This window comes from Gopherus flavomarginatus, chromosome 3 (assembly GCF_025201925.1).
Source record: "Gopherus flavomarginatus isolate rGopFla2 chromosome 3, rGopFla2.mat.asm, whole genome shotgun sequence".
NCBI lineage: Eukaryota > Metazoa > Chordata > Testudines > Testudinidae > Gopherus > Gopherus flavomarginatus.
In genome coordinates, this window is record NC_066619.1 from 258,754,165 (window position 1) to 258,779,623 (window position 25,459).

Consider the following 25,459-nt stretch of genomic DNA (forward strand, 5'->3'; position numbering starts at 1 on the left):
TATCAAAGGCAGGGTTTTGCTGGCTTCCAGTCCATGTGATTGTCAAACTGGTTCCTTTTTAAAATACTGTGTGTAGTGTCCCCCTGCCCCAAACCCAGCACTTCTGGGTTTGTTCTATGTTGATACTTCACTTTGCCCAAGTGCCCATCTACTTTATTCTTATTAATAGGCAGGGCATTGGAAATATAAAATTCCACTCTGAGGGACTTTGAACAGTAGTGCGTGCACCGCCCCCTTCTCCCCCCCCCCCCCCCCACACACACACAAACACTGATATCATTGCTGCATTTTCTGTCAACTGTGGTCTGGTTGGAGAAGCTGCTCTACGCACAGATCGTTATTTAGTGAGTCTGCTAGCAGGGGCATCTGAGCCATGCACTGGTCCTCCACATACGCATTTTTGAACTGTTTTGTAGTGTCAAAGTCTTCCCTTGGAACTTTTTTTTTTTGTATGTAACCTGTAAGTAACTCACCACTCCACTGAGCATAGATCAAAAGCATACATTTAACCTTTAAGTATCTCAGGCTGTGTGAGTCTTTTGTACCACAAAAAAAAAAAAACTTTTAAATTTGAAGCAATTGTGCATTAAGTCTTAAGTGTCACTGAGAAGCATCCATGCCTGCATTTTCCCCCAGATATTGCTGAGCTGAATTAGATAACCCGGGGAAAAGAGACCTGCACACCTCTTATGCTAGTGTTCCCACCATTGCTACCACAGCAGTAGTGAAATGATGCGGGGGAGGAATAACAAAATACTCATAGACTCATAGACTCTAGGACTGGAAGGGACCTCGAGAGGTCATCGAGTCCAGTCCCCTGCCCTCATGGCAGGACCAAATACTGTCTAGACCATCCCTAATAGACTTTTATCTAACCTACTCTTAAATATCTCCAGAGATGGAGATTCCACAACTTCCCTAGGCAATCTATTCCAGTGTTTAACTACCCTGACAGTTAGGAACTTTTTCCTAATGTCCAATCTAAATCTCCCTTGCTGCAGTTTAAGCCCATTGCTTCTTGTTCTATCATTGGAGGCTAAGGTGAACAAGTTTTCTCCCTCCTCCTGATGACACCCTTTTAGATACCTGAAAACTGCTATCATGTCTTCTCTTTTCCAAACTAAACAAACCCAATTCCTTCAGCCTTCCTTCATAGGTCATGTTCTCAAGACCTTTAATCATTCTTGTTGCTCTTCTCTGGACCCTCTCCAATTTCTCCACATCTTTCTTGAAATGCGGTGCCCAGAACTGGACACAATACTCCAGTTGAGGCCTAACCAGCGCAGAGTAAAGCGGAAGAATGACTTCTCATGTCTTGTTTACAACACACCTGTTAATGCATCCCAGAATCAGGTTTGCTTTTTTTGCAACAGTATCACACTGTTGACTCATATTAAGCTTGTGGTCCACTATGACCCCTAGATCTCTTTCTGCCATACTCCTTCCTAGACAGTCTCTTCCCATTCTGTATGTGTGAAACTGATTGTTCCTTCCAAAGTGGAGCACTTAGCATTTATCTTTATTGAACTTCATCCTGTTTACCTCAGACCATTTCTCCAATTTGTCCAGATCATTTTGAATTTTGACCCTGTCCTCCAAAGCAGTTGCAATCCCTCCCAGTTTGGTATCGTCCGCAAACTTAATAAGCATACTTTCTATGCCAACATCTAAATCGTTGATGAAGATATTGAACAGAACCAGTCCCAAAACAGACCCCTGCGGAACCCCACTTGTTATACCTTTCCAGCAGGATTGGGAGCCATTAACAACTACTCTCTGAGAATGTAGATGTTGTCTTCAAATGATACTTCAGGGGTCGGGGTACAGGCCTGGGACTCAAGAATAATGGTTTTGAATCCAGGTTCAATAATTTAACTTTTAGGTATTCTTAGAAAAAACACTTAATCCACCTGGTGCCTCTTTCCCTCCCTGTAAAATAGAGATCAGTCCCTACCTCACGTCATGGGTGTTGTGAGGGGCCAGATATCGTATTGAAGAGGACCATCTAAATACACATAATGTTAAATACACAAGCTGAATTCTGGTGGGTGGAATAGATTACTACCTTCTGTCCTTAATATGCAAACTTTTTCAAAACTGTGCGTTTTTATATTAGGCCTTTAAAAAAGGCAAAGAGTAAATTATTTGTATTACAAAAGACTAAACCTGTCTGAATTACAAAATGTTCTACTTGCGTGATGTTCCCCTCTGGTGTTATCTGGACCGGTGATCTGCTAAATCACTGCAATCCTTGACTCTGAGAGCCAGCCTCTCTCTGCTCTGCTGTAGGAACCCCAACTCCTGGGCTATTCACACACAGCCTCTGGCATGTAAGCTGCTCCTTGGATTGTGCAACTGAATGACACTAGCCAATATCTCCAGTCCTAGATACAATCCTAGGAACCTCTGTCTTGCAGTATCCAGTTATGCCTACTGGACACTGCAAGCTTGTATGAGTTCGTCAGTTTAACAAAGAAATTTGATATGTATCAGTCCTGTTATCCTGAGGGGAACGTCTGACACACTTCATACCAAATGCACTGTTTCAGGTAGAATAAACATTTATTAACTATAAAGATATGTTTTGACTTAAAACCCTAAGTCAGATTTTGTCAAATGAAATAAAAGCAAAACACATTTGAAGCTGATCTTAACACTTGGAGTGCTCTTACAGACTTAGATGCTTCTCACCACAGGCTGGCTGGCTGGCTGCTCTTCAGCCAGGCTCTCCTCTTTGATCAGCTCTTCAATTGTTTGGTGTGATGTCTGTAGATGTAGGTGGGAGAGAGAGAGAGAGCGTGGCAAATGTCTCCCTTTTATCATGTCGTTTCTTTCCTCTTGGCTTTGTGTGCGCCGCCCCCCCTCCCCCCTTCGGAGTCAGGTGAGCATTACCTCATCACCGTTCCAAACTGGCCAAAGGAAGGTGAATGACTCCTTCGAGAGGCTAACAGATTCTTTTGTTGCTGCCTAGGCCAGCGTCCTTGGTTCCTGTGAGGCTGGGCTGAGTTTGTCCCATACCTGCCCTGATGAAGTGTTCTTGGGGAATTTTTGTCTGGGCTTGCTTTATGAGAATACATTTTCAGCCTCATAATTATATACGTGAAATTAACATTACTAGAACATTGCTATAACAACCATGCTCAGTGCATCATGAGCCTTCCGAAGACATCTGACATGACAAACTTTGCAATGGATACACAATCATTTTATAAAGATGAACATGGGGTTGTAAGGTGTCCCCTGCCTGAGGTACAGAGCGTCACAACTTGTGACTAACACTACCACAATATTTCCTCTGAACTGAAGTGTGTTCCATGCTTCTCTAGTATTCTGAAGAAGTGGTAATTGATTCAAGGCAACTGACAATGCAAGCTCAGAAATATTAAGCATAAGTATGAGATCTGGTCTAAAAAGGATAAACTTGTATCCCTTGCCTGTTGTGACATCACCATTGTTGAATAATGGAAAAACAGGATTGACCAAGCAGGCCAGGGCTCAAACCAACATCCCAGTCTCACCCATCTGCTTGGAAATGTGTCTGCAATGTGGAAGAGTCTGTGGCTCTAGAATAGGCCTCCTCAGCCATCAGTGGACTCACAGATCACTTGAAATTGTCTTTCATGGATTGGCGATCCCTTGAAGATGACGGACGACGATTGTTGAATACACTTATTTGACTTTTGGGTAGCAATCCAGCTTTTAAACTTTGTACATGTGCATTTAAGTTCTGCATGCAGAGAGTAGGCCAGGTATTTATGCTTGTGGTTGGAGACCTAAAAGGTCCTATTTGCACAAATACCTGACTGTTGTACGCAGAGCGGATCTGCTCTGCGTATCTCGGACACACTTGTAATCATCAGTTCTGCATGATGAACTTTGCATATGTTTTTAACGAGCTCCAATTTCTAATGCTTATTGAATCCAATTTTATTTAGGAATCTTAGTCTGTATAATGGCGTATGATGGTAGGTTTTTAGCACTAGTGATCAGTATGGTTGAAAATTTTTACTGTGACAGATTGCTGAGACGTGACTATTTGATACCTGCTGGAACAGTGATAGTTGTGTACTACTGTGTTATGACAGATGTCTCTGGAAAGCTTAGAATTTGGGATACTACACAGAAGGAACACCTACTGAAGTATGAATATCAGCCATTTGCAGGAAAAATCAAGGATATTGCCTGGACTGAAGACAGCAAGAGGCTTGCCGCTGTGGGGGAAGGCAGGGAGAAGTGAGTAATTCTCAATCTACTGTAAACTGTTTTGTCCTAACAAAACAAAATCAGTGATGCAGAAAGCTTTAAGCTCCTCAAAGCGAAATGTGTATCACACTCCTTGTTTAGACTTCTAGAATCACTGTTTAGTAGCAAAACTCTTTACATAGCATTTGACAGCTGCAGAACTGTTAGTAGCTTATTCACTGGGGAAGCACAATGCCATTAGAGCAGTACTACATTTTTATTTTTTTCTCTCCCTCTTCTTAAATGGCATCAATTCAAGATTAGGGAGACAAGGTGGGTGAGATGGTCCAATAAAAGATATTGTCTCGCCCACCCTGTCTCTCTCATTCTGGGACTGACATGGCTATGACACTGCATACAATCAATTCAAGATTGCCCATTTTGTTCACAGGGTGTGGTGAGGTGTGTTTTTGTTTTGGTTTTGGTTTTTTTTTGACTTTTTTTGCGGGGGGCGGGTTGTGTAGCGGGGAGAACTGCAGAGATCTCAGAACATTAAATGTTTACAAAATGTGTTGTTGGAGAGAGAATCACACTTTTTTTTATATTTGCATCTTCCACATGAGCACAACTTCATTTTGGGGTTTAAATTGCAATAAGAACACCACCAATTGAAATCTTGTCTATCAGGCTAAAAGTGCCCATTGTATAGCTTCAATCAGGTATATGTGTACACTTGCCAGTACAAAAGACTGGCAGACCTGTGGAGATGGGGACCAATCCAGCAAGAGTGGCCTCCAGGCAAAGGCCACATTCTGCATCTTAAGACTAATTACTGTTCCATATGAGTGGCTGTTACAATAGCACCTCTGTTATGGACATCTTTGGAATGGAGGCTATTTGTAACCCTGAAATGTTCCATAACTCTAAACAAGACATTATAGACTTCATCCCCCGGGAATGGGTGCGGTTGCAACTGCAGGGTGGGGAGTTCAGGGTTCCAGGCATGGGGTTGGAGAGGTCAAGGCTTCTTCCCCATGAGAGCACAAGAGCTCAGGGCATTAGACCCAGAGGGCATGCTGGGGCTCAGGGCTTCAGCCCTGCAGCTCTGTTCCCAGCCTCTGTCCCACAGGGGGTGCTGTAGCTCAGGGTTTTCCCATGGCTCTGCTCCCAGTTTCAGTGGGGAACAAGTCAGGGGTTTAGCTATGGTGGGGGGAGCACTGGGGCTGAAGCTGGGAATGGAGCTGTGTGGCTGAAGCCCCAGCACTACCTCCCTCCACCCCCACATCTAAAGCCCCAAACTTCTTTCCTCTTCTCTTCGTGCACCTCTCCAACCCCCTGCGGCTGATGGCCCAGGGCTAAAGCCCCAAGGCATTTTTGTCTCTGCTGCTGCCTGATTGGTGTCCAGTTGACCAGTAAGCCCGTAACTCTGGTGCTTGTATCTTTGAGATTCTACTGTATATTGACTCCTAACTTAATTCTTTGGGGAGACACCTCCTGCATTAGTTTGTTTGCTAATGTCCCAAGGGTTGGTACTGAAGAAATGTGTATGGTATCTTCCATATCAATGTACCTATTTTTGTTTTTCTTTCAAAATGCCCAGAAGTAAAAAAACTTAAATAATAGAGCAAGTTATTAAGGTTTCCTAACGAATCATATTGCACTTCCAGCAAATCTAGCTTGATTTTAGAAACTTGCTGAAATGATTGTCTAGAGCTTGTTTAACTACATTAGTGACAGAGTATTTTTTACCGTTTTAAAAACACACGAGCTGACAAAGGATTTTTCATGTGTTCTAATAAAACTTGTTTTATTAGTGCATTGTGGTTATTAACTAAACTTCGGGTTTTGTTTTGTTTTTTAAATGCCTCTGATATAGTAACTGCCAACACTTTGGTATACTAAGATTTGTATTCTAGTCACTCAGTAGTTCTTGTCCCTCACTGAACTGTGTCTCTGACATTACAGTAAGTTATTTTGGAAATCTCTAGGTGGTGTTCAGCATAGGTGAGCTACTAATTTCTTTACTAACATCTTGCAGTTGGAATTCATGTATATACCTAGAGGACATTAAAGCAATAGTCAACTGTTCTGGTCTAAATCACATAAATTCACCATGAAAAATGCATCACAGACCGTGAAATCTAGTCTCTTGTGTGCTTTTTACCCTCTATTATACAGATTTCACAGGGGAGACCAGCATTTCTCAAACTGAGAGACCTGACCAAAAGGGAGTTGTTGTAGTGGAGGGGTCGCAAGGTTATTTTAGGGGGGCCGTCCTTACTTCTGCACTGCCTTCAGAGCTGTGTGGCCAGAGAGCAGTGGCTGGGCACCCAGCTCTGGAGGCAGAACCCTGCTAGCAGCAGCATCGAAGTAAGGGTAGCAATACCATACTATGCCACTTCTACTTCTGTACTACTGACTGAGGGCCCAGTTCTGCTGACAGCAGCAAAGAAGTAAGGGTGGCAATATCATACTCTGTCATCCTTTCTTCTGTGCTGCTGCTGGCGGTAGCATTGCCTTCAAAATTGGGCAGCTGGAGAGCAGCAGTTGCTGGCTCGGAGCGCAGCACTACCGCCAGCAGCAGTGCAGAAGTAAGGGTAGCAGTACTGCAAACACTCCTACAATAACCTAGTGTGCAACCCCCCCTTTTTGGGGGGTCGGTACCCCTACAATTACAAGATTGTGAAATCTCAGATTTAAATAGCTAAAACCATGACATTTACAATTTTTAAAATCGTATGACTGACATTTACCAAAATGAACCATGAATTTGGTAGGACCCTATATATGATGGACTTGATGCTGTTTTATATTCCAGCCTTCCATACTATCCATTATCTGTTTGTAACAACTATCCACCTGGGACAACAACTTGCTCCTCTCAGTTTGCTTTAAGTAGTTGATCCCTTAAAATGAGATCCAAAGGATATTTTTAAATTTAAAATGCTTTGTGTATTTGCTTCTCTGCTTGGTACATGTGGCAGATGTCATCCTCTTTTGAGTTTTTGGACTCTGCCTCCTAGACAAAGGACTTGAATATCCTTTAGGGAACAATGCTGCACTTGCATGAGATTAACTAGATGACCTAATTTCTATTGTCTGCGTGCACTCAGTATGCCGATTACTGATGCTTAAGGAGTTAGCCTTCATGTAATTTTTATTTTATGGACTATGTGTATTGTGTCATCTAAAATAGGTTTGGAGCAGTGTTCCTGTGGGATACTGGCTCTTCAGTCGGAGAGATCTCTGGGCACAACAAGGTGATCAACAGCGTGGATATAAAACAAACAAGGCCCTATCGTATAGTAACTGGCAGTGATGACAATTGTGGTGCTTTCTTTGAGGGACCGCCATTCAAATTCAAGTTTACAATAAGCGTGAGTCTAACATACTTTTCTCCTTCTGCACATAAGTTATGTTATGTCTCTCTGTGTTAAGTCGTATGGATGTATACGAAAAAGTCTTCACAGTTCTTACTTTTTTGTGATACAGCCCATTTCCATAACACAGTCTTGGTTTCCAGTTTAAAATCTACTTAGCATTGAGTAGCCATGGTTGAGGATAATTGAAGGTCTAGCTTAAACTCAGAAAAACAAAACAAATGATGGGTTAGAAAGGAAACTCTCTAGACTAGTTCTTCAAAACAGTATAATTTTAAATGTAGTGTCATCTCACATCTTTTTTTGTGCTGGTTTTCATTACTCTTTTGTGGGTTTGTAGGAAGTGTAACAATGTTCAGTATCCCTTCGTGAGAAGCAGTTTTTTGCTTCATTTAGTCCAATCTCAAAATATTCTACCATGGCTTTTTAACAATACTTTCAGCAGTGCCAGTTTGGGCAGGGGATGGGAAAGCTGTGGTGCAGGAGGGGTTTGGAATCTTTAAATCTCTTTAAGGGATTTGGATTTTCAATTCTTAACAGGAATTAGGCATCCAAATCCCTTGAGGCAGCTTTGAAAATGTGAGCCTAGGTCTCGAAAAATCACTACTGATTTATTTTAAAAATGAAATTGAAATTACAAATCTAATTTTCATCCTTTGTTACTTTATGTCTGGACTATGAAAATAACAAGTCAGCTTTAATTTCTGGTTTGTGTTGCACTTGTGCAACATGAGACCTTCCAAAAAACAAACCAAATGGAATGACTATATCCAAACTGTTCAGATCTCTTATGTCATCCCTTAGGGAGTCTCCTGGCCTTATTACTTGGGGGCCTGTCTTCTTTTGGGTAGGCCTTGCCACTTAGCGCTGTTGCAGTCCCTACCATACTAGTAAGGCTTCTTGAAAAGTTAAACTGGGCAACTAATTTTAAGGCAGTTGGAAACCTATTGTTTGCATGTGCCTTAAGGTGACTTTAAACCCTTAGTTAAGTGTTTTTTAGTCCTTTGTCCATTCCAGACTTAGCAGAAGAACAGTTTTGAGTGCCACAATCAGTAAAGTGGTATCACCACCAAATATACGTTTGAACTTCAGAAGCTACTTCTTATTTTTTGGCGCTCTTACAGTATGTCTGCACTGCATAGGGGGAGGGAAATCCATCAGTGAGTCTGGGAACCCAGGTCAGCTAACCCTGGCTTGTGTTATAGAGCTGAAAACAGCAGTGTAGATATTCCCACTCTGGCAGGAGCCTGGACTCAGACCTGGCAAGGTGGGGGAGAGTCTCAGATCCTGAGTGGAAACATTTACCCTGCTGACCCAAACTCTGAGACACTCTCTGCCAAGGTTGTTGGGTTTTTTGTAGTGTAGACAATCCTCTTTGAGAACAAACTCCTGAAGGTTTAAATGATTACTTATAGTGGCTAGACTGGTGTATGGGCAACTCAAACTCAGACAGTTCAGCTTTCCTTAACTGCTTCTTTAGCAAAATCCAAATCAATGAGTAAAGTTTGTTGTAAACATTGGGCATGAAATGCATGCATTTTCTGACTGTTATGGGTGGAATTCAACTCACTTGCATAAGCCTGATTCCTAAGGCTTTATGCATATGAAGTGACCAGATTTGGGAGGGGGGAGGTGGAGACAAAATAGCAATCCTGAATGGGATGGGGCTCTTCCCTCCTAACCAAAGCCATGGTGATTACTCCTAATCTGATTTGTATCCTGCATTAAAGCTATTTGAACTGCAGAGCCATGGATCCTCTGGCTGCTCTTGACCCACCTCTGTCACCCTCCATTCTTACCTGTGCTGGACGGTGCAGATGTTTCTTCTGTATGCCTCTCCCTCACAGCCAGTCTGTGGCTTGAGTAGGGTGGAGAGCCTCTTGCTTGAGAATTTCACTGTAAATGAATGGGTCTCATGGGGATCAGGTAACTTTATCTAAGATGTCTAAAGCTTTTCTGTTTTTGGCTGGGTGCTAATTGCTGTCTCCTGCAGGACCACAGCCGTTTCGTTAACTGTGTGAGGTTCTCTCCTGATGGGAACAGATTTGCTACATCTAGTGCAGATGGCCAGGTAAAAATGAGCTGCCACATCAATATCCACTTGGGGGAGGGGAATAATTGTGAGTTACACAGTCTTTGAGGGGGATGGGGGTTTTGGGGAGCAGTTCCACAGCTTACACACTGATTCTCTTTACTGTGAGAAAACAGACTTAAGAACTGTCATTATCCTCCCATGATACAACTGCAACAGCAGCTGTTCTACAAAAACCTGGTGCTGCTCCTATCGGGCTGTACCTGTTTCTCTCTTCCTGATGCTCCTCCCCAGTGCAGGCTACTTATCTGCTGGGGGGATGATACCTCTGCCTACAGCTTTTTGCAGCAAGGCTTTCTTCAGGCTCAAAGGAAAATATCCAAAAATTCTCAAATCCCCTATGAAAGGGCTTGATCCTGTACCACCACGTAAGTGTGCTGGTGCTTCCACTGCTAGACTCCTTGCACTGGCTGAGAAGGTGGGTGCAGTAAAAATGGCTAGGTAAGAGCCTATCTCTATACATTTTTATCGGCTAAGGAGGTCAAGAATGACAACACCGCTGTTGCCATGGCTAGTGTCCTGCATATAGGCAGATTCCAGTGACTAGCTGGGAATGGCAGCTATCACAGTAAGAGCCATAAGCATAATACTTCCCAGTATTTCAGATGTCAGAATTCCTGCATGGAACAGCCTGCTGCTTTTATTTAGAATGCCCTAACATCCTCTGGGACCTTTAAATATTTAATGTACAAGTATGCATTTGTCTTGAAGCCTTAACTTGACCTTTACGAAGTTACTTTAATGCCTGCAGCAAAGAGTTAGCTGTATAATACATTTTGGAGATTGTATATGTGCAAGCTTCCTCTAATTGTCTGTTACTTTGTACAGTATGCTTATGTGATGTGCTTTGGGTTTTTTGTTTAAAGATTTTTGTCTATGATGGGAAGACTGGAGAGAAAGTTTGTGCTCTGGGTGGAAATAAGGCTCATGATGGAGGCATTTATGCTGTAAGTATTTTTTGTGTGTTTCATAACTGCAGCACAATAAATATCTAACTTAGTATTGCAAGATCTTATACTGTTGTCAATGGAAAGTGCAGTCAGTATACTAAGGCAGGTACTTGTTTTTACAGATTAGCTGGAGCCCTGATAGCACTCACTTGCTTTCTGCTTCTGGAGACAAAACTGCTAAAATCTGGGATGTTGGTGCTAACTCTGTTGTCAGTACGTTTAACATGGGATCAAATGTTCTGGATCAGCAGTTGGGTTGCTTGTGGCAGAAGGACCATTTACTGAGCCTTTCCCTCTCTGGTTACATTAACTATTTGGATAAGAATAACCCAAATAAGCCTCTACGTGTCATAAAGGTATGTTGACCTTGATCACGCTGCAGCAGACCTTCTACTACACATAGTTTGGTTTTAGCAATAATCTGTTTGGGAATAGTAACTGTTCCATTAAAATGTGGCTGTAAGAAATCTCTTTGAACCATCAAGCCTGGATATTGCTGAGTATATCACTGGCTAACACCTGAGTCATAGCAGTCAGATATAGTAGTTATACTTTGTGCAAATGTGTAGGTGAGTAATGATCTTAATTATGCTAATAAGAGAGCTTACTTCCACACTAGTTTTTAAACATGCTTAAAATTGCACTAAAAGAATCGAAGTTAGAATACCACCCATGAGCATCTTTCATCATCCTGCAAGTGCTAACTGTTGTGAACATGGAAATATGGTTCACTATGCAGTCAAGCTCTAATAATAGGAATTATGTGGCGGGGTGACAAAGCAATCCCATGGGAGTTTATATTTTTACATGAACTAGAAACCTGTGTCCTAGATTTCTTTTGTTTTTTTTTTTTATTATTGTTACTGTAATTCTGGCAACCAATACATGTAGGTGACCATATTTAACCATCTTGTAAAAACTGAACTTGTTTATGATGGAACATAACACTTACGCATGGAAAGGGTCCTAAAGGGTTCTTCATCCAAAAATAAGTGTGTGACTATTCATATTACAGAATATTTAATTCTTTAGAATTTGTATAGAACACTTTCTATGTGTATTGATTCCTTGAAACAGACCTAGACAACTAGTCATTTGAATTTTGAGATTGAACAAAGACCAAAACCAAAATGTGTGGTGATACTTTGTGAACAGATTGCTTTTGTTTTAGTTTGAATAACTGAGAAATGAATTGCCCATTAATTATATTCCCTCACAGGGTCATAGTAAATCAATTCAGTGTCTGACAGTGCATAAAAATGGTGGAAAATCCTATATTTACTCTGGAAGTCATGATGGACACATTAATATCCTTTCTGGTGATCAGATGGTGTTATTCTAATCCCACTTCCCCTTGAGATGGGTATTCTACTTTCTAGGAACTTTTAAAATCACTTTACTGAAGACAAGATAACTTCCTCTGACATTCCTGAATAAAATCATATTGCTGAACCAAATTCCTGCTAACTTGTAACTAACATGGCACTTATCTGTAATCTTTACCATTCTCTGTAGAAACTTGCTTTCCTGATACCACAGTAGTCTTACATGAATCCCTATTAACATTCATAAGAACAGCCATACTGAGTCAGACCAAAGGTCCACCCAGTTCAGTCTCCTGTCTTCAATAGTGGCCAATGTCAGGTGCTTCAGAGGGAGTGAACAGAACAGGTAATCAAGTCATTCCTAAACTGAAAAGATTATGAACTCCTTGTTGCTCTGCCTCTGGGTTTATATAGTAATAAGCCTAGCTTTATGCATTGCTCTCAGAGCTGCAAGTTTCTCACCACCTTATCATAGCCTTAATTTCTTTGCTATCCTCATGGTAAGACTGTCACCCACTCATTATGGTTCCTTGTCTAGCCAGTATCTCAAGCATAATCAGGCCCCCAACTCCCAGAGAATTTGCACATCTATTAATTATATAATAATTCCAGTTCCCACTGGCCCATGGAGCAATAAACGTGGAATGCAATCTAGATCTCCCCATAGGGTGTTGTCAGAGGGTCATCCTGCGAGGGTTTTTTTAGCTGAACCCTACTAGCTTTTTCTGTAACAGGCAAATGTGAATTTCTACAATTTCTTTATACATTCCCTTAAACAACATGTGATGTATAATACGCTTATGCTCATTGTGAACATAATGCACACTTTACCGGCATTATCTTTTTGGCAAATATATGACACAAACTTGAAGGTTTGCTGAGGAAGAAGCTCTCATGGTGATAACATACCAGATTGACTAGTCCCTTGTTAAGAAAAGTACAGATACAGTGTTTATATCCGTATCCCTCTTGGAAAGTGTTCCTTAGGCACTGAGACTTAACACTAAATGATATGTTGTTTGCCAATACATTTTTACTGTTCTAAACTGGTTATTCAAATATTTTATTTAGTTCCTTTATGGAATACTTGAGTCAGTGTTTTCGTTATCTGGTATTGGGAGTTGGAAGTCCTAGGTTTTTTTTCTGCAACCCCACCACCAGCGCGCGCGCACACTTCTTCTAAGAAAAATTTCCTTAATTCTACTTCTCACATTATTGGGATTCCGAAACTGGGGAGAATGATGACTTTTCTGGAAAAGGGCATACAAACCAGGTTTCTAGAATGGCCGTGGATGAATTGGATCAGCTGGTCAGTTGCAGTATGGATGACACTGTGCGTTATACTAGCCTAACCAAGAGAGACTACAGGTTAGTGAAGCTACCATATTTGGTTGTTATGTATATATGGGGTGGGTGGTTTGGTGTTTGGTTGTGTGTGTGTGTGTGTGTTTTGTTTTTTTAAAAGAAAACAGAATTTCACCGGTATAGTGTGGGATGCTGAATGGCTTCATCATACAACTTGTGCAAATTTTTCAAGTTACCACGAAAATCCTAGAAATGCTTGCAATCCCCAACTTGTTTTATTTATGAAACAATAGAAAATCAGTTAATTTTTTTCTACATACATGAGACTAATTTCTTAGATAGTATTTTCTGATTTTATTTTTATTTCTTAAGCATCAGATGTATCTGTGTCTTGTATTGCATGACTTGTGTAGGGTTTTGTCTTCACTATATAGATATATCTGAGAGCGTGCTTCTGTTCTTACGTGGCTTTATATAGTACACTGTATAAGAAGAAAACACGATCTAAGATTCTTTTTGGAAAACATTCTTTCCCCTGTGGTTATGGCAATCCTGCCTCCTCAGGAGACGAGTCCTTTTAGGATTACCCAGTATATCTATCTGAAGATTAATTAAGGTCACTTTAATTCTGAATCAGAGTATCCACATGATGATTTAATGTGAGTAAAATAATCCACTGTAAACTTTTAAATCAGGTTAATTTTCCCAGGTGTCCCCATATAGAGAAGCCCTAACTTCTAAGACTGGAATCCAGCTGTAGATCATGATTGTGAATTTAGATACCTTGAAATGATATTCAACAGCTAGCTAAGGGAACTGTCTGCATATTGCAGACCTGAAGATTTAATTTCTTCATTACTTTTCAAGGATCTCTCAATGGCTGACTGTTGAATTGAGACTTGTACATGAATAAAATAAAGACGCAAGCCATTTGTATTTTTCTTTTCAGTGGCCAGGATGTTGTAAAAATGGATGTTCAACCAAAATGTTTAGCTGTTGGTCCTGGTGGATATACAGTAGTTATATGCATTGGACAAGTAAGTATCAGGATATCTCAGTATGTCTGTACAGCAACTAGACACCCACAGCTGGCCTGGGCCAGCCAACTTGGGCTTGTGAGGCTTGGACTGCAGAGCTGTTCCACTGCTGTGTGGAATTCGAAGTCCTGTGAGCCCAAGTCGGCTGGTATGGGCCAGCTGCAGGTGTCTGGTTGCTGTGTAGATGTGCCCTGTGTAACCTATACAGTATTTAATGCTCTGAGTATGTCATTGGTACGCTAACAAATTTCTAAAACTTATTTCAGTGGAGGAGTCTGTTGGTAGAGGCAGCTGTCAATGTGGATCAGCTGTTAATATTAGCCCATGGTAACAGCACTTGTATAGCACCTTACTATTTTTAAATTCTGTACAAACATAACTAAATCAAAGAATCTGCTGGTGTAAGACTTGTCTAAATACAGGGGGGGGTTCTGCTTTGGTTCTTTTGTTTTTTAATCCACTTGTTGTCTATTTTTAAGTTGGAGCAGACTTCTATTGTGGATGCATTACACCAGTATCAGTGTGTACCTGCATCCATGCTACGGGGTTGTACCAAACTTTAAAATTGATGGAAAAACTAATTTTTGTTAAATCAGTGCCTGAACTGTATGTAGCCATACTCCTCTAATGATGCCAAAAGAGGCTGAGTCAATATGAAAATCTACCTGAAATTTGAATCCAGTGCTGATTACAGCAGTGTTGGTTTCTTCTTTAATTTGTTTTCCTCCTTTTGGTGGGTGTGTGTGAACACTTTAAATATGGAAGGTAGCTTTTTCTGTTAATGAGCAGGAGCAAATACATATCTAACCTTCTAGCTCATACAGTGACTAGACAGATGTCCTTACATAAGAACATATCTTTAAAACCAAAATCCCAATAGATTTTTAACATCTTCTTAAAAACTGGAAGGAAGATTATAGCTAATATAAGAAACACAGAATCATTAGTCGCTGATAACTATATTGGATATGGTCAGGATAACAGTCTTAAGACATTTGTCAGTAGTAAAAAATACAGAAACAGGGACCAGTTCTCCTTAGTCTCTTGCCTGAAAATTCATTACTTTGGTAGGCTACTCCACTTATGCTGTTGTATCCATCTTTGGTGTACAGCTTGCTTATCACCTTCTGGCACCATAGACATGGATCGCTTGGCTATTGTTGGAGCACACTCTACAATAGTTCGAGGATTACTCAAGCTCTCAGCATGATTCAAATGCTGCAGAACCAAAGATCCTTGTTTCTTAGGGATGTCTGTTTAAAACCACACTTGGCGTTCATGGACGATGGGTATCAAAGGCTGGGGAAGACTCAGCCTCTCCAAACAGTGTTGCATGGCCTCACCCACGCTCAGCCCCCAGACCCCTTCCTGGTGGTGTGCTGCAGGGGGCTCTTCCCCTGTGGCTGGGGCTATTGGGGTGGGGGCCAGGCGGCCCCAGCACGGGGGTTTTGGGAGGGAGGCCTCTGGGCTCTGGCAGGCAGGGTGGGGCCTCAGGCAGAAAGGGTGAGCTGGCCACTTGCTTCCCCGAGCCCAGGGTTCACCTGCTACCCATGCTTGCATTCCTTTGTAATGCTTTTGACTAATAAAGATGTGGGTTGAACTTTTATAATCTCATGTGCAAAGGCTCATTTTCCTATCCAGCTAGAGTTTCCTATTAGAGGCAGTCATAACTAAAAACAAATAGATCGGACGATGCAGTTGAAATCAACAGCATGTGTACTTTGTAACTCAGCCCTCCCAACTGAAGACAGTACTGTGAAAGATAGTAGGCATTGCTTGAAATGCTAGATTCCTTCATGCACCTCTTTTGTTGTGACTAAATGGACTTCAGCTAACAGTATGCAAGAGCGTGTCCTGACTGCTTGCAGTTTGTAGATTGAAGGTGGTCTGCACCAGCAAATGCTCAAAGGAGAAAAAGCTTAGTTGCCAGGCATAGGTGTCTCATACTTCTAATCTAGATACTCCCTTTGATCAATGAAGTAGTAACTCCTACTGTGGCTGACAAGCATAGTGTGTATGGTGAGACATTGTAGCCTGTCAAGCATTTTGAACCAATGTTCTGTATGGTACATTGCTCTGCATTTGTAGATCATCTTGATGAAGAATAAGAAGAAGTGTTTTGCAATTGAGGACCCTGGCTATGAACCAGAAGTGGTGGCCATTCACCCAGGAGGTGGTACCACTGCAGTGGGAGGACTGGTAAGGATACACTCTCTAGTGAGCACTGGAACAGTATTCCATGGTTGCAAGCTTTTTGGTTTTGCTTGTTCATTAAATATCTTAGCTATTGCTGCACCAAGGTATCAAAGTTGGCAGTGTACTAATGTTTTTGCTTTTTATTTAAAGTTGTGCTGTTGGGGTTTTTTGTTAAGCTGCTATCTTCTGGCCTCTTTCCATTAGATTTTCCCACTTCTTGAGGAGTGTATACTAACCACAGATCTTCTCCCTAGATAGTTAAGCTTTTATCAAAACTCTTCTCATGTCTTAAAGCAGCAGCATGTTTTTAATTTGACATGGCCAATATATTCTAAAAATACTGATTTTTATGTATTTGTTTCCAAAGGGAGAAATATCTAATTGCATATGATCCTCTAACTTTATAGCCTTCCTGACTTTTTGTTGTAAAGCTTTGACTTCCATTATTAACTTGCAGGATGGGAATGTCCATCTATATTCAATCCAAGGAACCTCTCTGAAAATCGATGAGAAGACCTTGCAAGCTAAAGGTCCTGTGACTGACCTGGCATATTCTCATGACGGTGCCTTTCTTGCAGTTTGTGATGCAAACAAAGTTGTCACTGTCTTCAGTGTTGCTGATGGCTATGCGGTAAGAATTGCTGTATCTGACTTGTGATTTCCAACAAAAGTGTTTACTAGTCCTAAAACTGCATGTGTATTTAACCCACATTCAAAAGACAACTTAAGGTGACCGTGGGTAGTTAACATCTCTATTGTTGCAGGACAAAGGAGGGTTAGTGGGTTACAGATAACTGTAATGAGCCATAGATCCACTGTCTGTATTAAACTCCACTGGACACCAAGGATCAGTCTTAAGTTCCCAGGCTCATTTTTTGGAGGTGTTGTCCTCAAAGGGAACCTGCACAAGGGCTGTGAGGTCAGATATGGAGTGATCATTTTTGTGAGAAATGCTTGCCCGTGGTTGGTTGGTTTGGTGTGTGTGGTGTGTGTTTTTTTTAATCCTTTTTTCTGTCTGAGTTGATTTGAGAGCGTAGTGTCTCTTTTCACCCACACAGTTGTTGTTTGGGCACTTAGCGTACTGGATGAGTTACACTGCATGTGGAGGACCTGTGGATCTAGAAAGTTGTAGAAGTTTTGCATCTGTTATGGCAGAGGCTGGTGCTACTTCGATTTGCCCTGGTCTGTGGGGAACTTGGCTGGCGGGGGTTGAAGGACAGAAGAGGGGGTTTCAGAAAGATTCCATTTGTAATGTGGTCACCATCAAGTATGAGTTGTTCCTCAAAACACCTACTGTGCAGCTACTTTTCAAAGGCTTCATATAACCCCTTTTGTGCTACAGCTGAGCAGGACATTTGAGTCCTAGGATCTCCAGTTGGTGTTTGCTTAAAACTTGAACATCCAGTCCTACCATTTTTGGTCCATTTTGGTTTGAGTTCTGTTAGCTCCTTTCAGATGTTAATAGAAGTAGAATAAAATGGAAATTTTAAATGGCTCCCGTGACAGAGTTGTGCAATAACCATGATTTTCAAATGTAAAGGGCACTTAGCTTAGAATTTTACTGGGTACCTGGGGTATACAGATACATTTTAGCTGTTCTAGCAACATGTTAAAATTTTGTTTCCTGTTAATGAGGGACAATATGACAGGTAGCAGAACAGCTACTTGAAGTCTTTAAAATAACGCCATTTTCCCAATATCTCCCAAATAGGAACATAACATCTTCTATGGACACCATGCAAAAATTGTTTGCCTTGCCTGGTCTCCAGACAATGAACATTTTGCTTCCGGAGGCATGGACATGATGGTTTATGTTTGGACCTTAAGTGACCCGGAGACCAGAGTCAAGATACCAGGTAGGTTGTGCACCTCTTTCATAGAAAGAGGTTTAGTTTTGAGAATTACTAGTCTCTCTCAAAATATGGACAGTGCTTTCTCTCTGTCAGAATTACACTAGCAATTATTTCCCCTTCTAGATAGGGGTGGAGACATCTAGCGTACCCCCTGTAATGTAATTTTAACCTTCTAACTGTTCTATGGGTCAAGACTGCCATTCAGTAAGTACACTTTGCAGGCAATTGCATTTTTACAAGTACTTTGTGCACTACAGTTCAAAAACCAGCTCAATAAATTCATGGAGGCTAGGTCCATCAATAGCTATTGTCCAGGATGACAGGGATGGTGTCCCTAGCCTCTGTTTGCCAGAAGCTGGGAATGGATGACGGGATGGATCACTTGATGATGATAATGATTACTTGTTCTGTTCATTCCCTCTGGGGCACCTGACATTGGCCACTGTCGGAAGACAGGATACTGGGTTAGATGGACCTTTGGTCTGATCCGGTATGGCCATTCTTAGGTTTTAATTGAATTTTTTTTCCAAAATAAAAATATTGTCCTAAGATGACTATAATAACCTGAGTCTTTTAAAATGCAGTATTATCTCCTTCCATCTGCACAGATGCTCATAGGCTACATCATGTAAGCAGCTTGGCATGGCTGGATGAACATACCCTGGTAACAACATCCCATGATGCTTCTGTCAAAGAATGGTCTATCTCCTACAAGTGAACAGTCCTACTTGGAAGGACCTCATCAGGGACTAGAACTACTGCAGTGGAACATAACATTTCTCTTTAAAAGAAAAAAAAATTCTATTGTCCTCTGGGTCTTCTATCATATCCTCATATCTTTACAGGGTGTTCATATCTGTAATTAAATGTACTTTGAAAGCTTTAGCCAGTGACAGTTTTTGCACATGAAAAGCACTTAAATTATGTCTGGAACTTAACCTTTGTGCTGAACATTCCAGAGACAACAGCCGAACAAGTTGGCATGAAAAATTCAAACATGATCAGTTATTTTCTAACAGAGTCCGTGTGAAATTGTACAGCATGAGAGAAATACTTCTCATTTTTTCTAATTGCAGAACATTTCTGTACTAATTGTCAGAGTAGGAATATTTAGTTGTGATTCAAAACAAATCAAGCTGTGTGCAGCTACTGTATATTACGTTGCTTGTCTGTACTGCACCAAACTGTTGCCTCAGATTTCCTCCTCCACATAATGAAATGGGGTACGTACACACATAATAAACTCTTTATGTATTTCATGTCAAAGTTTTGTGGTTATTTTAGAATGGAAATGTGAGATTTTAATGTACTTACTGTTGTCGGTTTAATGTTTACAAATAACTGTCATGGCATTTTCTCGCTCCAGAAACATCGTTATCTTATGAACAACTGAGAATGTGTCTGTCTGGTCATTTCAATGTCGGGAGAACCTTGGCTTCTGTTTAAAGATACATTTGTTTCCTAAAGAGAAGAATTAAGTTGATGTAAACAAATTTGCAGTAATTATAACACTTTCAGTACAGGAATTAAACCAAGTGAATCATTGTTATGACTTGAGGTGATTTTTTGCAAACCAATGTACATGTTTTCTGATTGCCACTTCTGCGCTTTCCAGAAACACAGCCTGTTACAGTGGAGCTATTAACAAACTGTTCAGATTGATATCACAGTTCACTGTCAAGTTTGCTTTAAGATGTGACTTGAAGTTCTGAGTGTTAGCAGAGCAGAGGAAGACTTGGTTATCTGTGGAGTGTTGGTGTGAAGTGATAGATACATGATGAGCCCTAGTGGCCAAAAATGAAACTGCCACTACCCACAGCTTTGAAGTGTTTAAATAGCTGGATTTTTTTTTCCTAAATCTTGTTCACATCTTAATAATCAATCACTTCTCTCCACCCCCCCACCACTACCAAAAAAAGTTGATGCTGCCTTGTTTGTGGAAATCTTCCAGCTTACCTGGTTTTCACACTGTCACTAATGGCTCTTGCTAGACAGCACAGAAAGCATTTCTGCTCCTGAAACCCACTGTCTTGCTTCTGCTCACCTTCATGGAAACTTTTCACTGTCAAATAGTTTTTAGTGTGGTTCTTTCTAACGGAAAGCTGTTGAGTATCTGGAAGTTACAATTAAACAACCTTTTGTCTTCTGATATAAAGCCAACTTGTAGCGTTCTGGAATATTTATTTTGTATCAGCTATTCTTTACTGGGCCTTTCCCTATCTTTCAGTATCTTTGTACACTGAACTTTAAGACAGGAAATTGCAAGGGGGTGTGTGTGTGCACCTAATTGAAGTGAAGAGTGATGAGCAAGTGCCAAGCTAACAATCTTGGCTATATACTGCAGTTGTCTACCTACAGTTATAGTGCAGTGACCACTGTTCTTCAAACATGACCTGGAGGGATTGCTATAGCATTGAATCTGCCCTGTGTTTTCTGTGGTAGTGGAGTCTGTCTTCTCTGAACAACCAAATGTGATATCAAGGAAATGATCAGTCATTATACTGAAAACAACTACTTTGAGTTATTCACTACAGGTGGTTCTACTATCTTGTGGTGGTGGTGTGGTTTTTTTTGTTTGTTGTTTGTTTGTTTTGGTTTTTTTAATGGAAATGTCACCATTTATTGAGGCTCCCTGCCATCCAATAAGTAAACTATTCCTAGCCCAACCTCTAGTAGCTCCCTTATCGCAATTGGAGGGTGTGACCTACAGGAGGTGGGAGGGAAATATATGCTGTGCAGAGTCCAGCAAAGCTCTGCTGGCTGGTGGAGGGTAGCTCTTCCCTAGTCTAGTGAAAAGTGGCTAAGTTTATTACCCATAGAAATTAGTCTTAAACTGAGTCTGATAGCACTAGTAAGTGCATGTTAGCCAGAGACACTAGTGCTGCCTATGATTGATCCTTGGATAGTGGAGTGTAGGAATGCTCTGGGCTTCAGCTTCCATCAAATTCATTATTGGCATTGATTATGGGTTTCTAATCTGGTAGTTTAGACCTAGATGACTTCTCTGATTTTGTTGTAACTCTAAGTAACTCCTCACTTAACATCCTCCCGCTTAACATTGTTTCAAAGTTACGTCGCTGCTCCATTAGGGAATATACTCGTTTAAAGTTGTGCAGTGCTCCCTTATGTCTTTTGGCTGACTTTACAAGGGAGCACTGCACAAGGTTTCTCTTCTCCCCCTCCCTCCCAGCACTTCCCCTGCTGCCAAACAGCTGTTTTGCGGCACATAGGACTTTCTGGGAAGGGAGCGAGCAGGGAAGCTTCACCCCTCAAGCAGGCAGGGCCACCCAGAATGCAGGGGCTTTAGGGGCTGCAGGGCCCTGGGCTAAGAGGGCCCAGGGGCCCTGGCCTGCAGCTCTAAAGCCCCTTTCAGAATGTGACCCTCCGAGCATGGACCGGAGGACTCAGGAGGAGCAGGGCAGCCATGCAGCCAGTGGTCGGAGAGAAGCAGCACTTTCCTCTTCAAAGTGCCGCTTCTCTCCAGCTGGCTTTGAAGGGGAACGCACCGCTTCTCTCCGGCTGCTGCTGGGATGGCTGCCCCTGCTCCTCTTGAGTCCTCCGGTCTGTGCTCGCAGGGCCGCATTCCAAAAGGGGCTTTAGAGCTGCAGGCCGGGACCCCTAAAGCCCCTGCGTTCTGGGTGGCCCTGCCTGCTGGGACAAGAGGGAGAAGCTCCCAGATTCGTGGCCATGGAGGCAGTGCTGTGCTGTGCAGAGCCACCTGCAAACCCCCTGCACCAAACAGGAGCTGCCCTAGGTATGTGCTTTGCACCTCCTGCCTGCACCAGCCCTGAGCCTCCTCTCTCACCCCAACTCCCAGACAATGCACCCCCCGCCCCCAGCAACTGAGTCATAGGGGTAAGCTGGGGCACCTCCCTACCACAGTAAAGTACTGTACAGTATATGCCTTTTGTCTGCCCCCAAAAAATTTCCTTGGAACCTAAACCCCACCCCTGTATTTACATTAACTTATGGGAAAATTGGATTCGTTTAACATCGTTTCACTTAAAGTTGCATTTTTCAGGAACATAACTACAACGTTAAATGAGGCGTTACTGTATACAACTAGAAAATCCTAAAATATAGTAAACTGGGCTACCATCCTAGAGGAAGAACCTAATGAATAAAATATGAAGAGACCCAACTTGCTATTATATTGACTAATAACACTGGTGAATGACAGTCCTCTCAGTAAGTAAAATAGCAAACTCTCATGACAATTCTCATCATGTGATGCTGTCCAGTGATAGCTTTCAAGATCCTTTTCTGCCATTCTAAAGTGGGTGTCTGTGTCCTGTAAGAACTGTTAAGGACTTTTAAGGGGGTGGGGTGAAGACGATGATTACCAATATTTCATATGTTCAAGAAAAGAACCTTTAGGAGGAGAATGGGGTTTCCTTTAGGGGAGTGGTACGGGAAGTTAGGCCCTATTTTCCAAAGACGCACATCTTCATCAGAAAATAGGGTAGGTAGTAATTTCTTCTGCAGTCTGATAGTGCTTTGGTCTGTAGATTGGCTGCCTATAGGATTTATTTGTCTTGTCTAAGTAAACTGTTAGCATCCATCAGAGAGCACCCACTGTGCCACTGTGGAGAGAGTGAGTGCTATGGGACTGTTCATACAGCTGAGATGAGAACAACATGCAGAGACCTATTACAGCAGATGTTTGCTGGGGATGAAGTAGAAAGAGATGGTCTAGAGAAGCTCTGGGGATGAGTTCAATCTATTTCCATCTTTTACACATGACAAAATATATTTTCTCTGAAATACCTAATATCTTACCTAGCGGGAGATCTGTGAAGTAACTAAATTAATGCAAAATTAGATTCTAATGTAGATGGCAAAAGCCTGTTCTTAGTTTGGTTATGGGTCTGTTTATGCAAAAAATCCATTTAAAAAATGGGAGAATCTGCTTCTAGCATATTAAGCTTTTAGGACCAAGGCCTTTAGAAGTGTGTGGAGACACAAGTGAGGTACAAGCTATGTTCTAAAATCCAACTGTTGCAACTGTACGGGGAGATTTTGGCAAACCAGTAAAGTGCTTGAAACCACTATTGCTAAAAGCAGCCAAGTAAGCAGGCTCTAGAGTGGCCATGCAGCAGACTTGACTTAACCAAGGTAGGAGGGGAGGGAAGGGGGTTTTGGGTGCCACAGAAAGGGCAGCTTGGCCCTGCATCCTTCCTGATAAGAATTGTGTTGAAGTTGTTATGTGCATTTTAGAAGAACAAGTTGTGCCCTCAGGAATGTCTGACAGGGTCTCAAGGCTGCAAACTCTGAGGGAAAAACCACACCCGCTTAATCAATAATCAGAAGGAAACATCTTGCTTGACCCTTGAAACTGCTTGCTTAACAAGTTTTCTTTGAGGGGCATGTCATTGTATTACTAATGAATAAATAAGGGGGGATGTTCTAGTAACCTGTTGCAGATGTGTGTAAGTGCTTGAGACTAAGAGTGCTTTCACTGAAAGCTAAACTTTATGTTGTCCTGTTTGTGCCAGCCATCTATCGGTCGGAGGGCCATGTCTCCCCTGATTTATTTTCTAACACCACCTCGCACAGAGTAAAAGTTACAAAAGCTTTGGGTTGAAAACTCTGAGTAACAGCAACCACCTCCCCTTATATTATAGGCCCCCAAAAAGGGGAGGAATTCAAGGAAATGTAGATTGCTTTCTGATGAAGCACTTTGCTTCTGTCTGCCTTTAAGTAAACAAAAATTAATTTTTAAAGCTCTAATTTATTTTGGGCCAGATTTCAAAAGATCTCTGCACCTTTAGCTTCTATTTAAATGTTTTATAGGAAGGGACCAGAAGACTCAATAGCAGCTGAGCATTTTTGAGAAACTGACGACATCAGTAAACTGTTGGGCTCTTTCAAAAATCCAAACCAGCTGGATGCTTAGCACTGAGAAAAATCTGGCCCTTTAGTGATTAGCCTGATTTGAGCACTGCACAAACTCACTGGAATACTTAAATGCTTAAAATGTATGTACAGAACATACAGGCCAAGCAAAGGGAATAAGGGATACAACACAAGACCATTCACTTCAATTGTTGCTATTTTAGAATAAGATGGTAGAAGGATGATGGTTATCAATAACAGGGATGGGATAAACCAGTAGTTACCAACGTGGGCCCAGTAGTAACTGTATTCTGGGGTGTGTATGGAGAAAGATGTTTGTTGCCAGTGGTTGTAATTTAGAAAGGATAAGCTATGTATTTCCTACAGCCTACAAGCGACCAGGGTAGACTGTAATTGCCAGATTTCGTATGGGGAGCAGTAATATATGGTCTTTGCTGTCAGATTTAGCTTCTGGATTCCCCATGTCACAAGTGAATTTTATGCTAGATTGATGTGTACAATGAGCTGCAGTGGTGTGCTTCTAACGCTAGATGGCATAGTGGTAACATCTGGGGTGTGTATGTTCTTTCATTTTCAAGCAGTTGTGTCTAGAATGGCAGTTTGACATTGTGTGTTAGTGATACTATCACTGAATAGATTTACTTGTTCCTGTGTGTGATTTCAGGCTATGGGGCACGTACTTTAGCAGGAGTGAAATGAATGAGGGGGATATAAATATTTTAATATCCCTCAACTATTCCAGCAATGGTAAACTGTATTTCATGCCTGGTAATATCTAGTCTGACCTTCTGTGTAATACAGGCCATAGAACTGCCCCCAAAATAATTCCTAGAGCACATCTTTTACAGAAACATCCAATCTGGATTTAAAAATGGTCAGTGATGGAGAATTCACCATGACCCATGTTAAATTGTTCCAATGGTTGATTACTCCACCTGTTAAAAATTTACACCTTATTTCCAGTCTGAATTTGTTTAGCTTAAACTTCCAGCCATTGGATCATGTTATACCTTTCTCTGCTAAATGAAAGAGCCCATTATTAAATGTTTGTTCCCAGTGTAGTTACTTACAGACTGTAATAAAGTTATCCCTTAATCTTCTCTCAGGTAAACTAAATAGAGCTCTTTGTCTCTCACTCTAAGAAATATTTTCTGATCCTTTAATCATTCTCATGGCTCTTCTCTGAGCCCTCTCCAATTTATCAGCATCCTTCTTGAATTGTGGGCACCAGAACTGGACACAGTATTCTAGTAGCGGTTGCACCAGTGCCAAATACAGAGGTA

General features: G+C 41.5%; 1 protein-coding gene across 1 annotated transcript; it reads left to right on the forward strand.

Annotated features, from left to right (window-relative positions):
• The first annotated feature begins 3,937 nt into the window (after nt 1–3,937).
• WDR1 (WD repeat domain 1) lies at nt 3,938–19,865 on the forward strand. Its single transcript, XM_050947728.1, has 12 exons — nt 3,938–4,233; nt 7,379–7,559; nt 9,556–9,633; nt 10,521–10,601; nt 10,727–10,960; nt 11,824–11,911; nt 13,141–13,297; nt 14,184–14,271; nt 16,360–16,470; nt 16,925–17,098; nt 18,179–18,323; nt 18,929–19,865. Exons 1-12 carry the CDS (start codon nt 3,953–3,955, stop codon nt 19,036–19,038), a joined length of 1,728 nt encoding a protein of 575 aa, XP_050803685.1. The 5' UTR covers nt 3,938–3,952; the 3' UTR covers nt 19,039–19,865.
• Nucleotides 19,866–25,459: the final 5,594 nt, after the last annotated feature.

Excerpts from the sequence above, each read along its gene's own strand:
- WDR1 (XM_050947728.1), top strand. The coding sequence starts at position 3,953 with ATGGCGTATGATGGTAGGTTTTTAGCACTAGTGATCAGTATGGTTGAA. Across the intron at positions 7,560-9,555 it reads AATTCAAGTTTACAATAAGC|GACCACAGCCGTTTCGTTAA; the intron begins GTGAGTCTAACA and ends TGTCTCCTGCAG. Across the intron at positions 14,272-16,359 it reads TAGTTATATGCATTGGACAA|ATCATCTTGATGAAGAATAA; the intron begins GTAAGTATCAGG and ends CTGCATTTGTAG.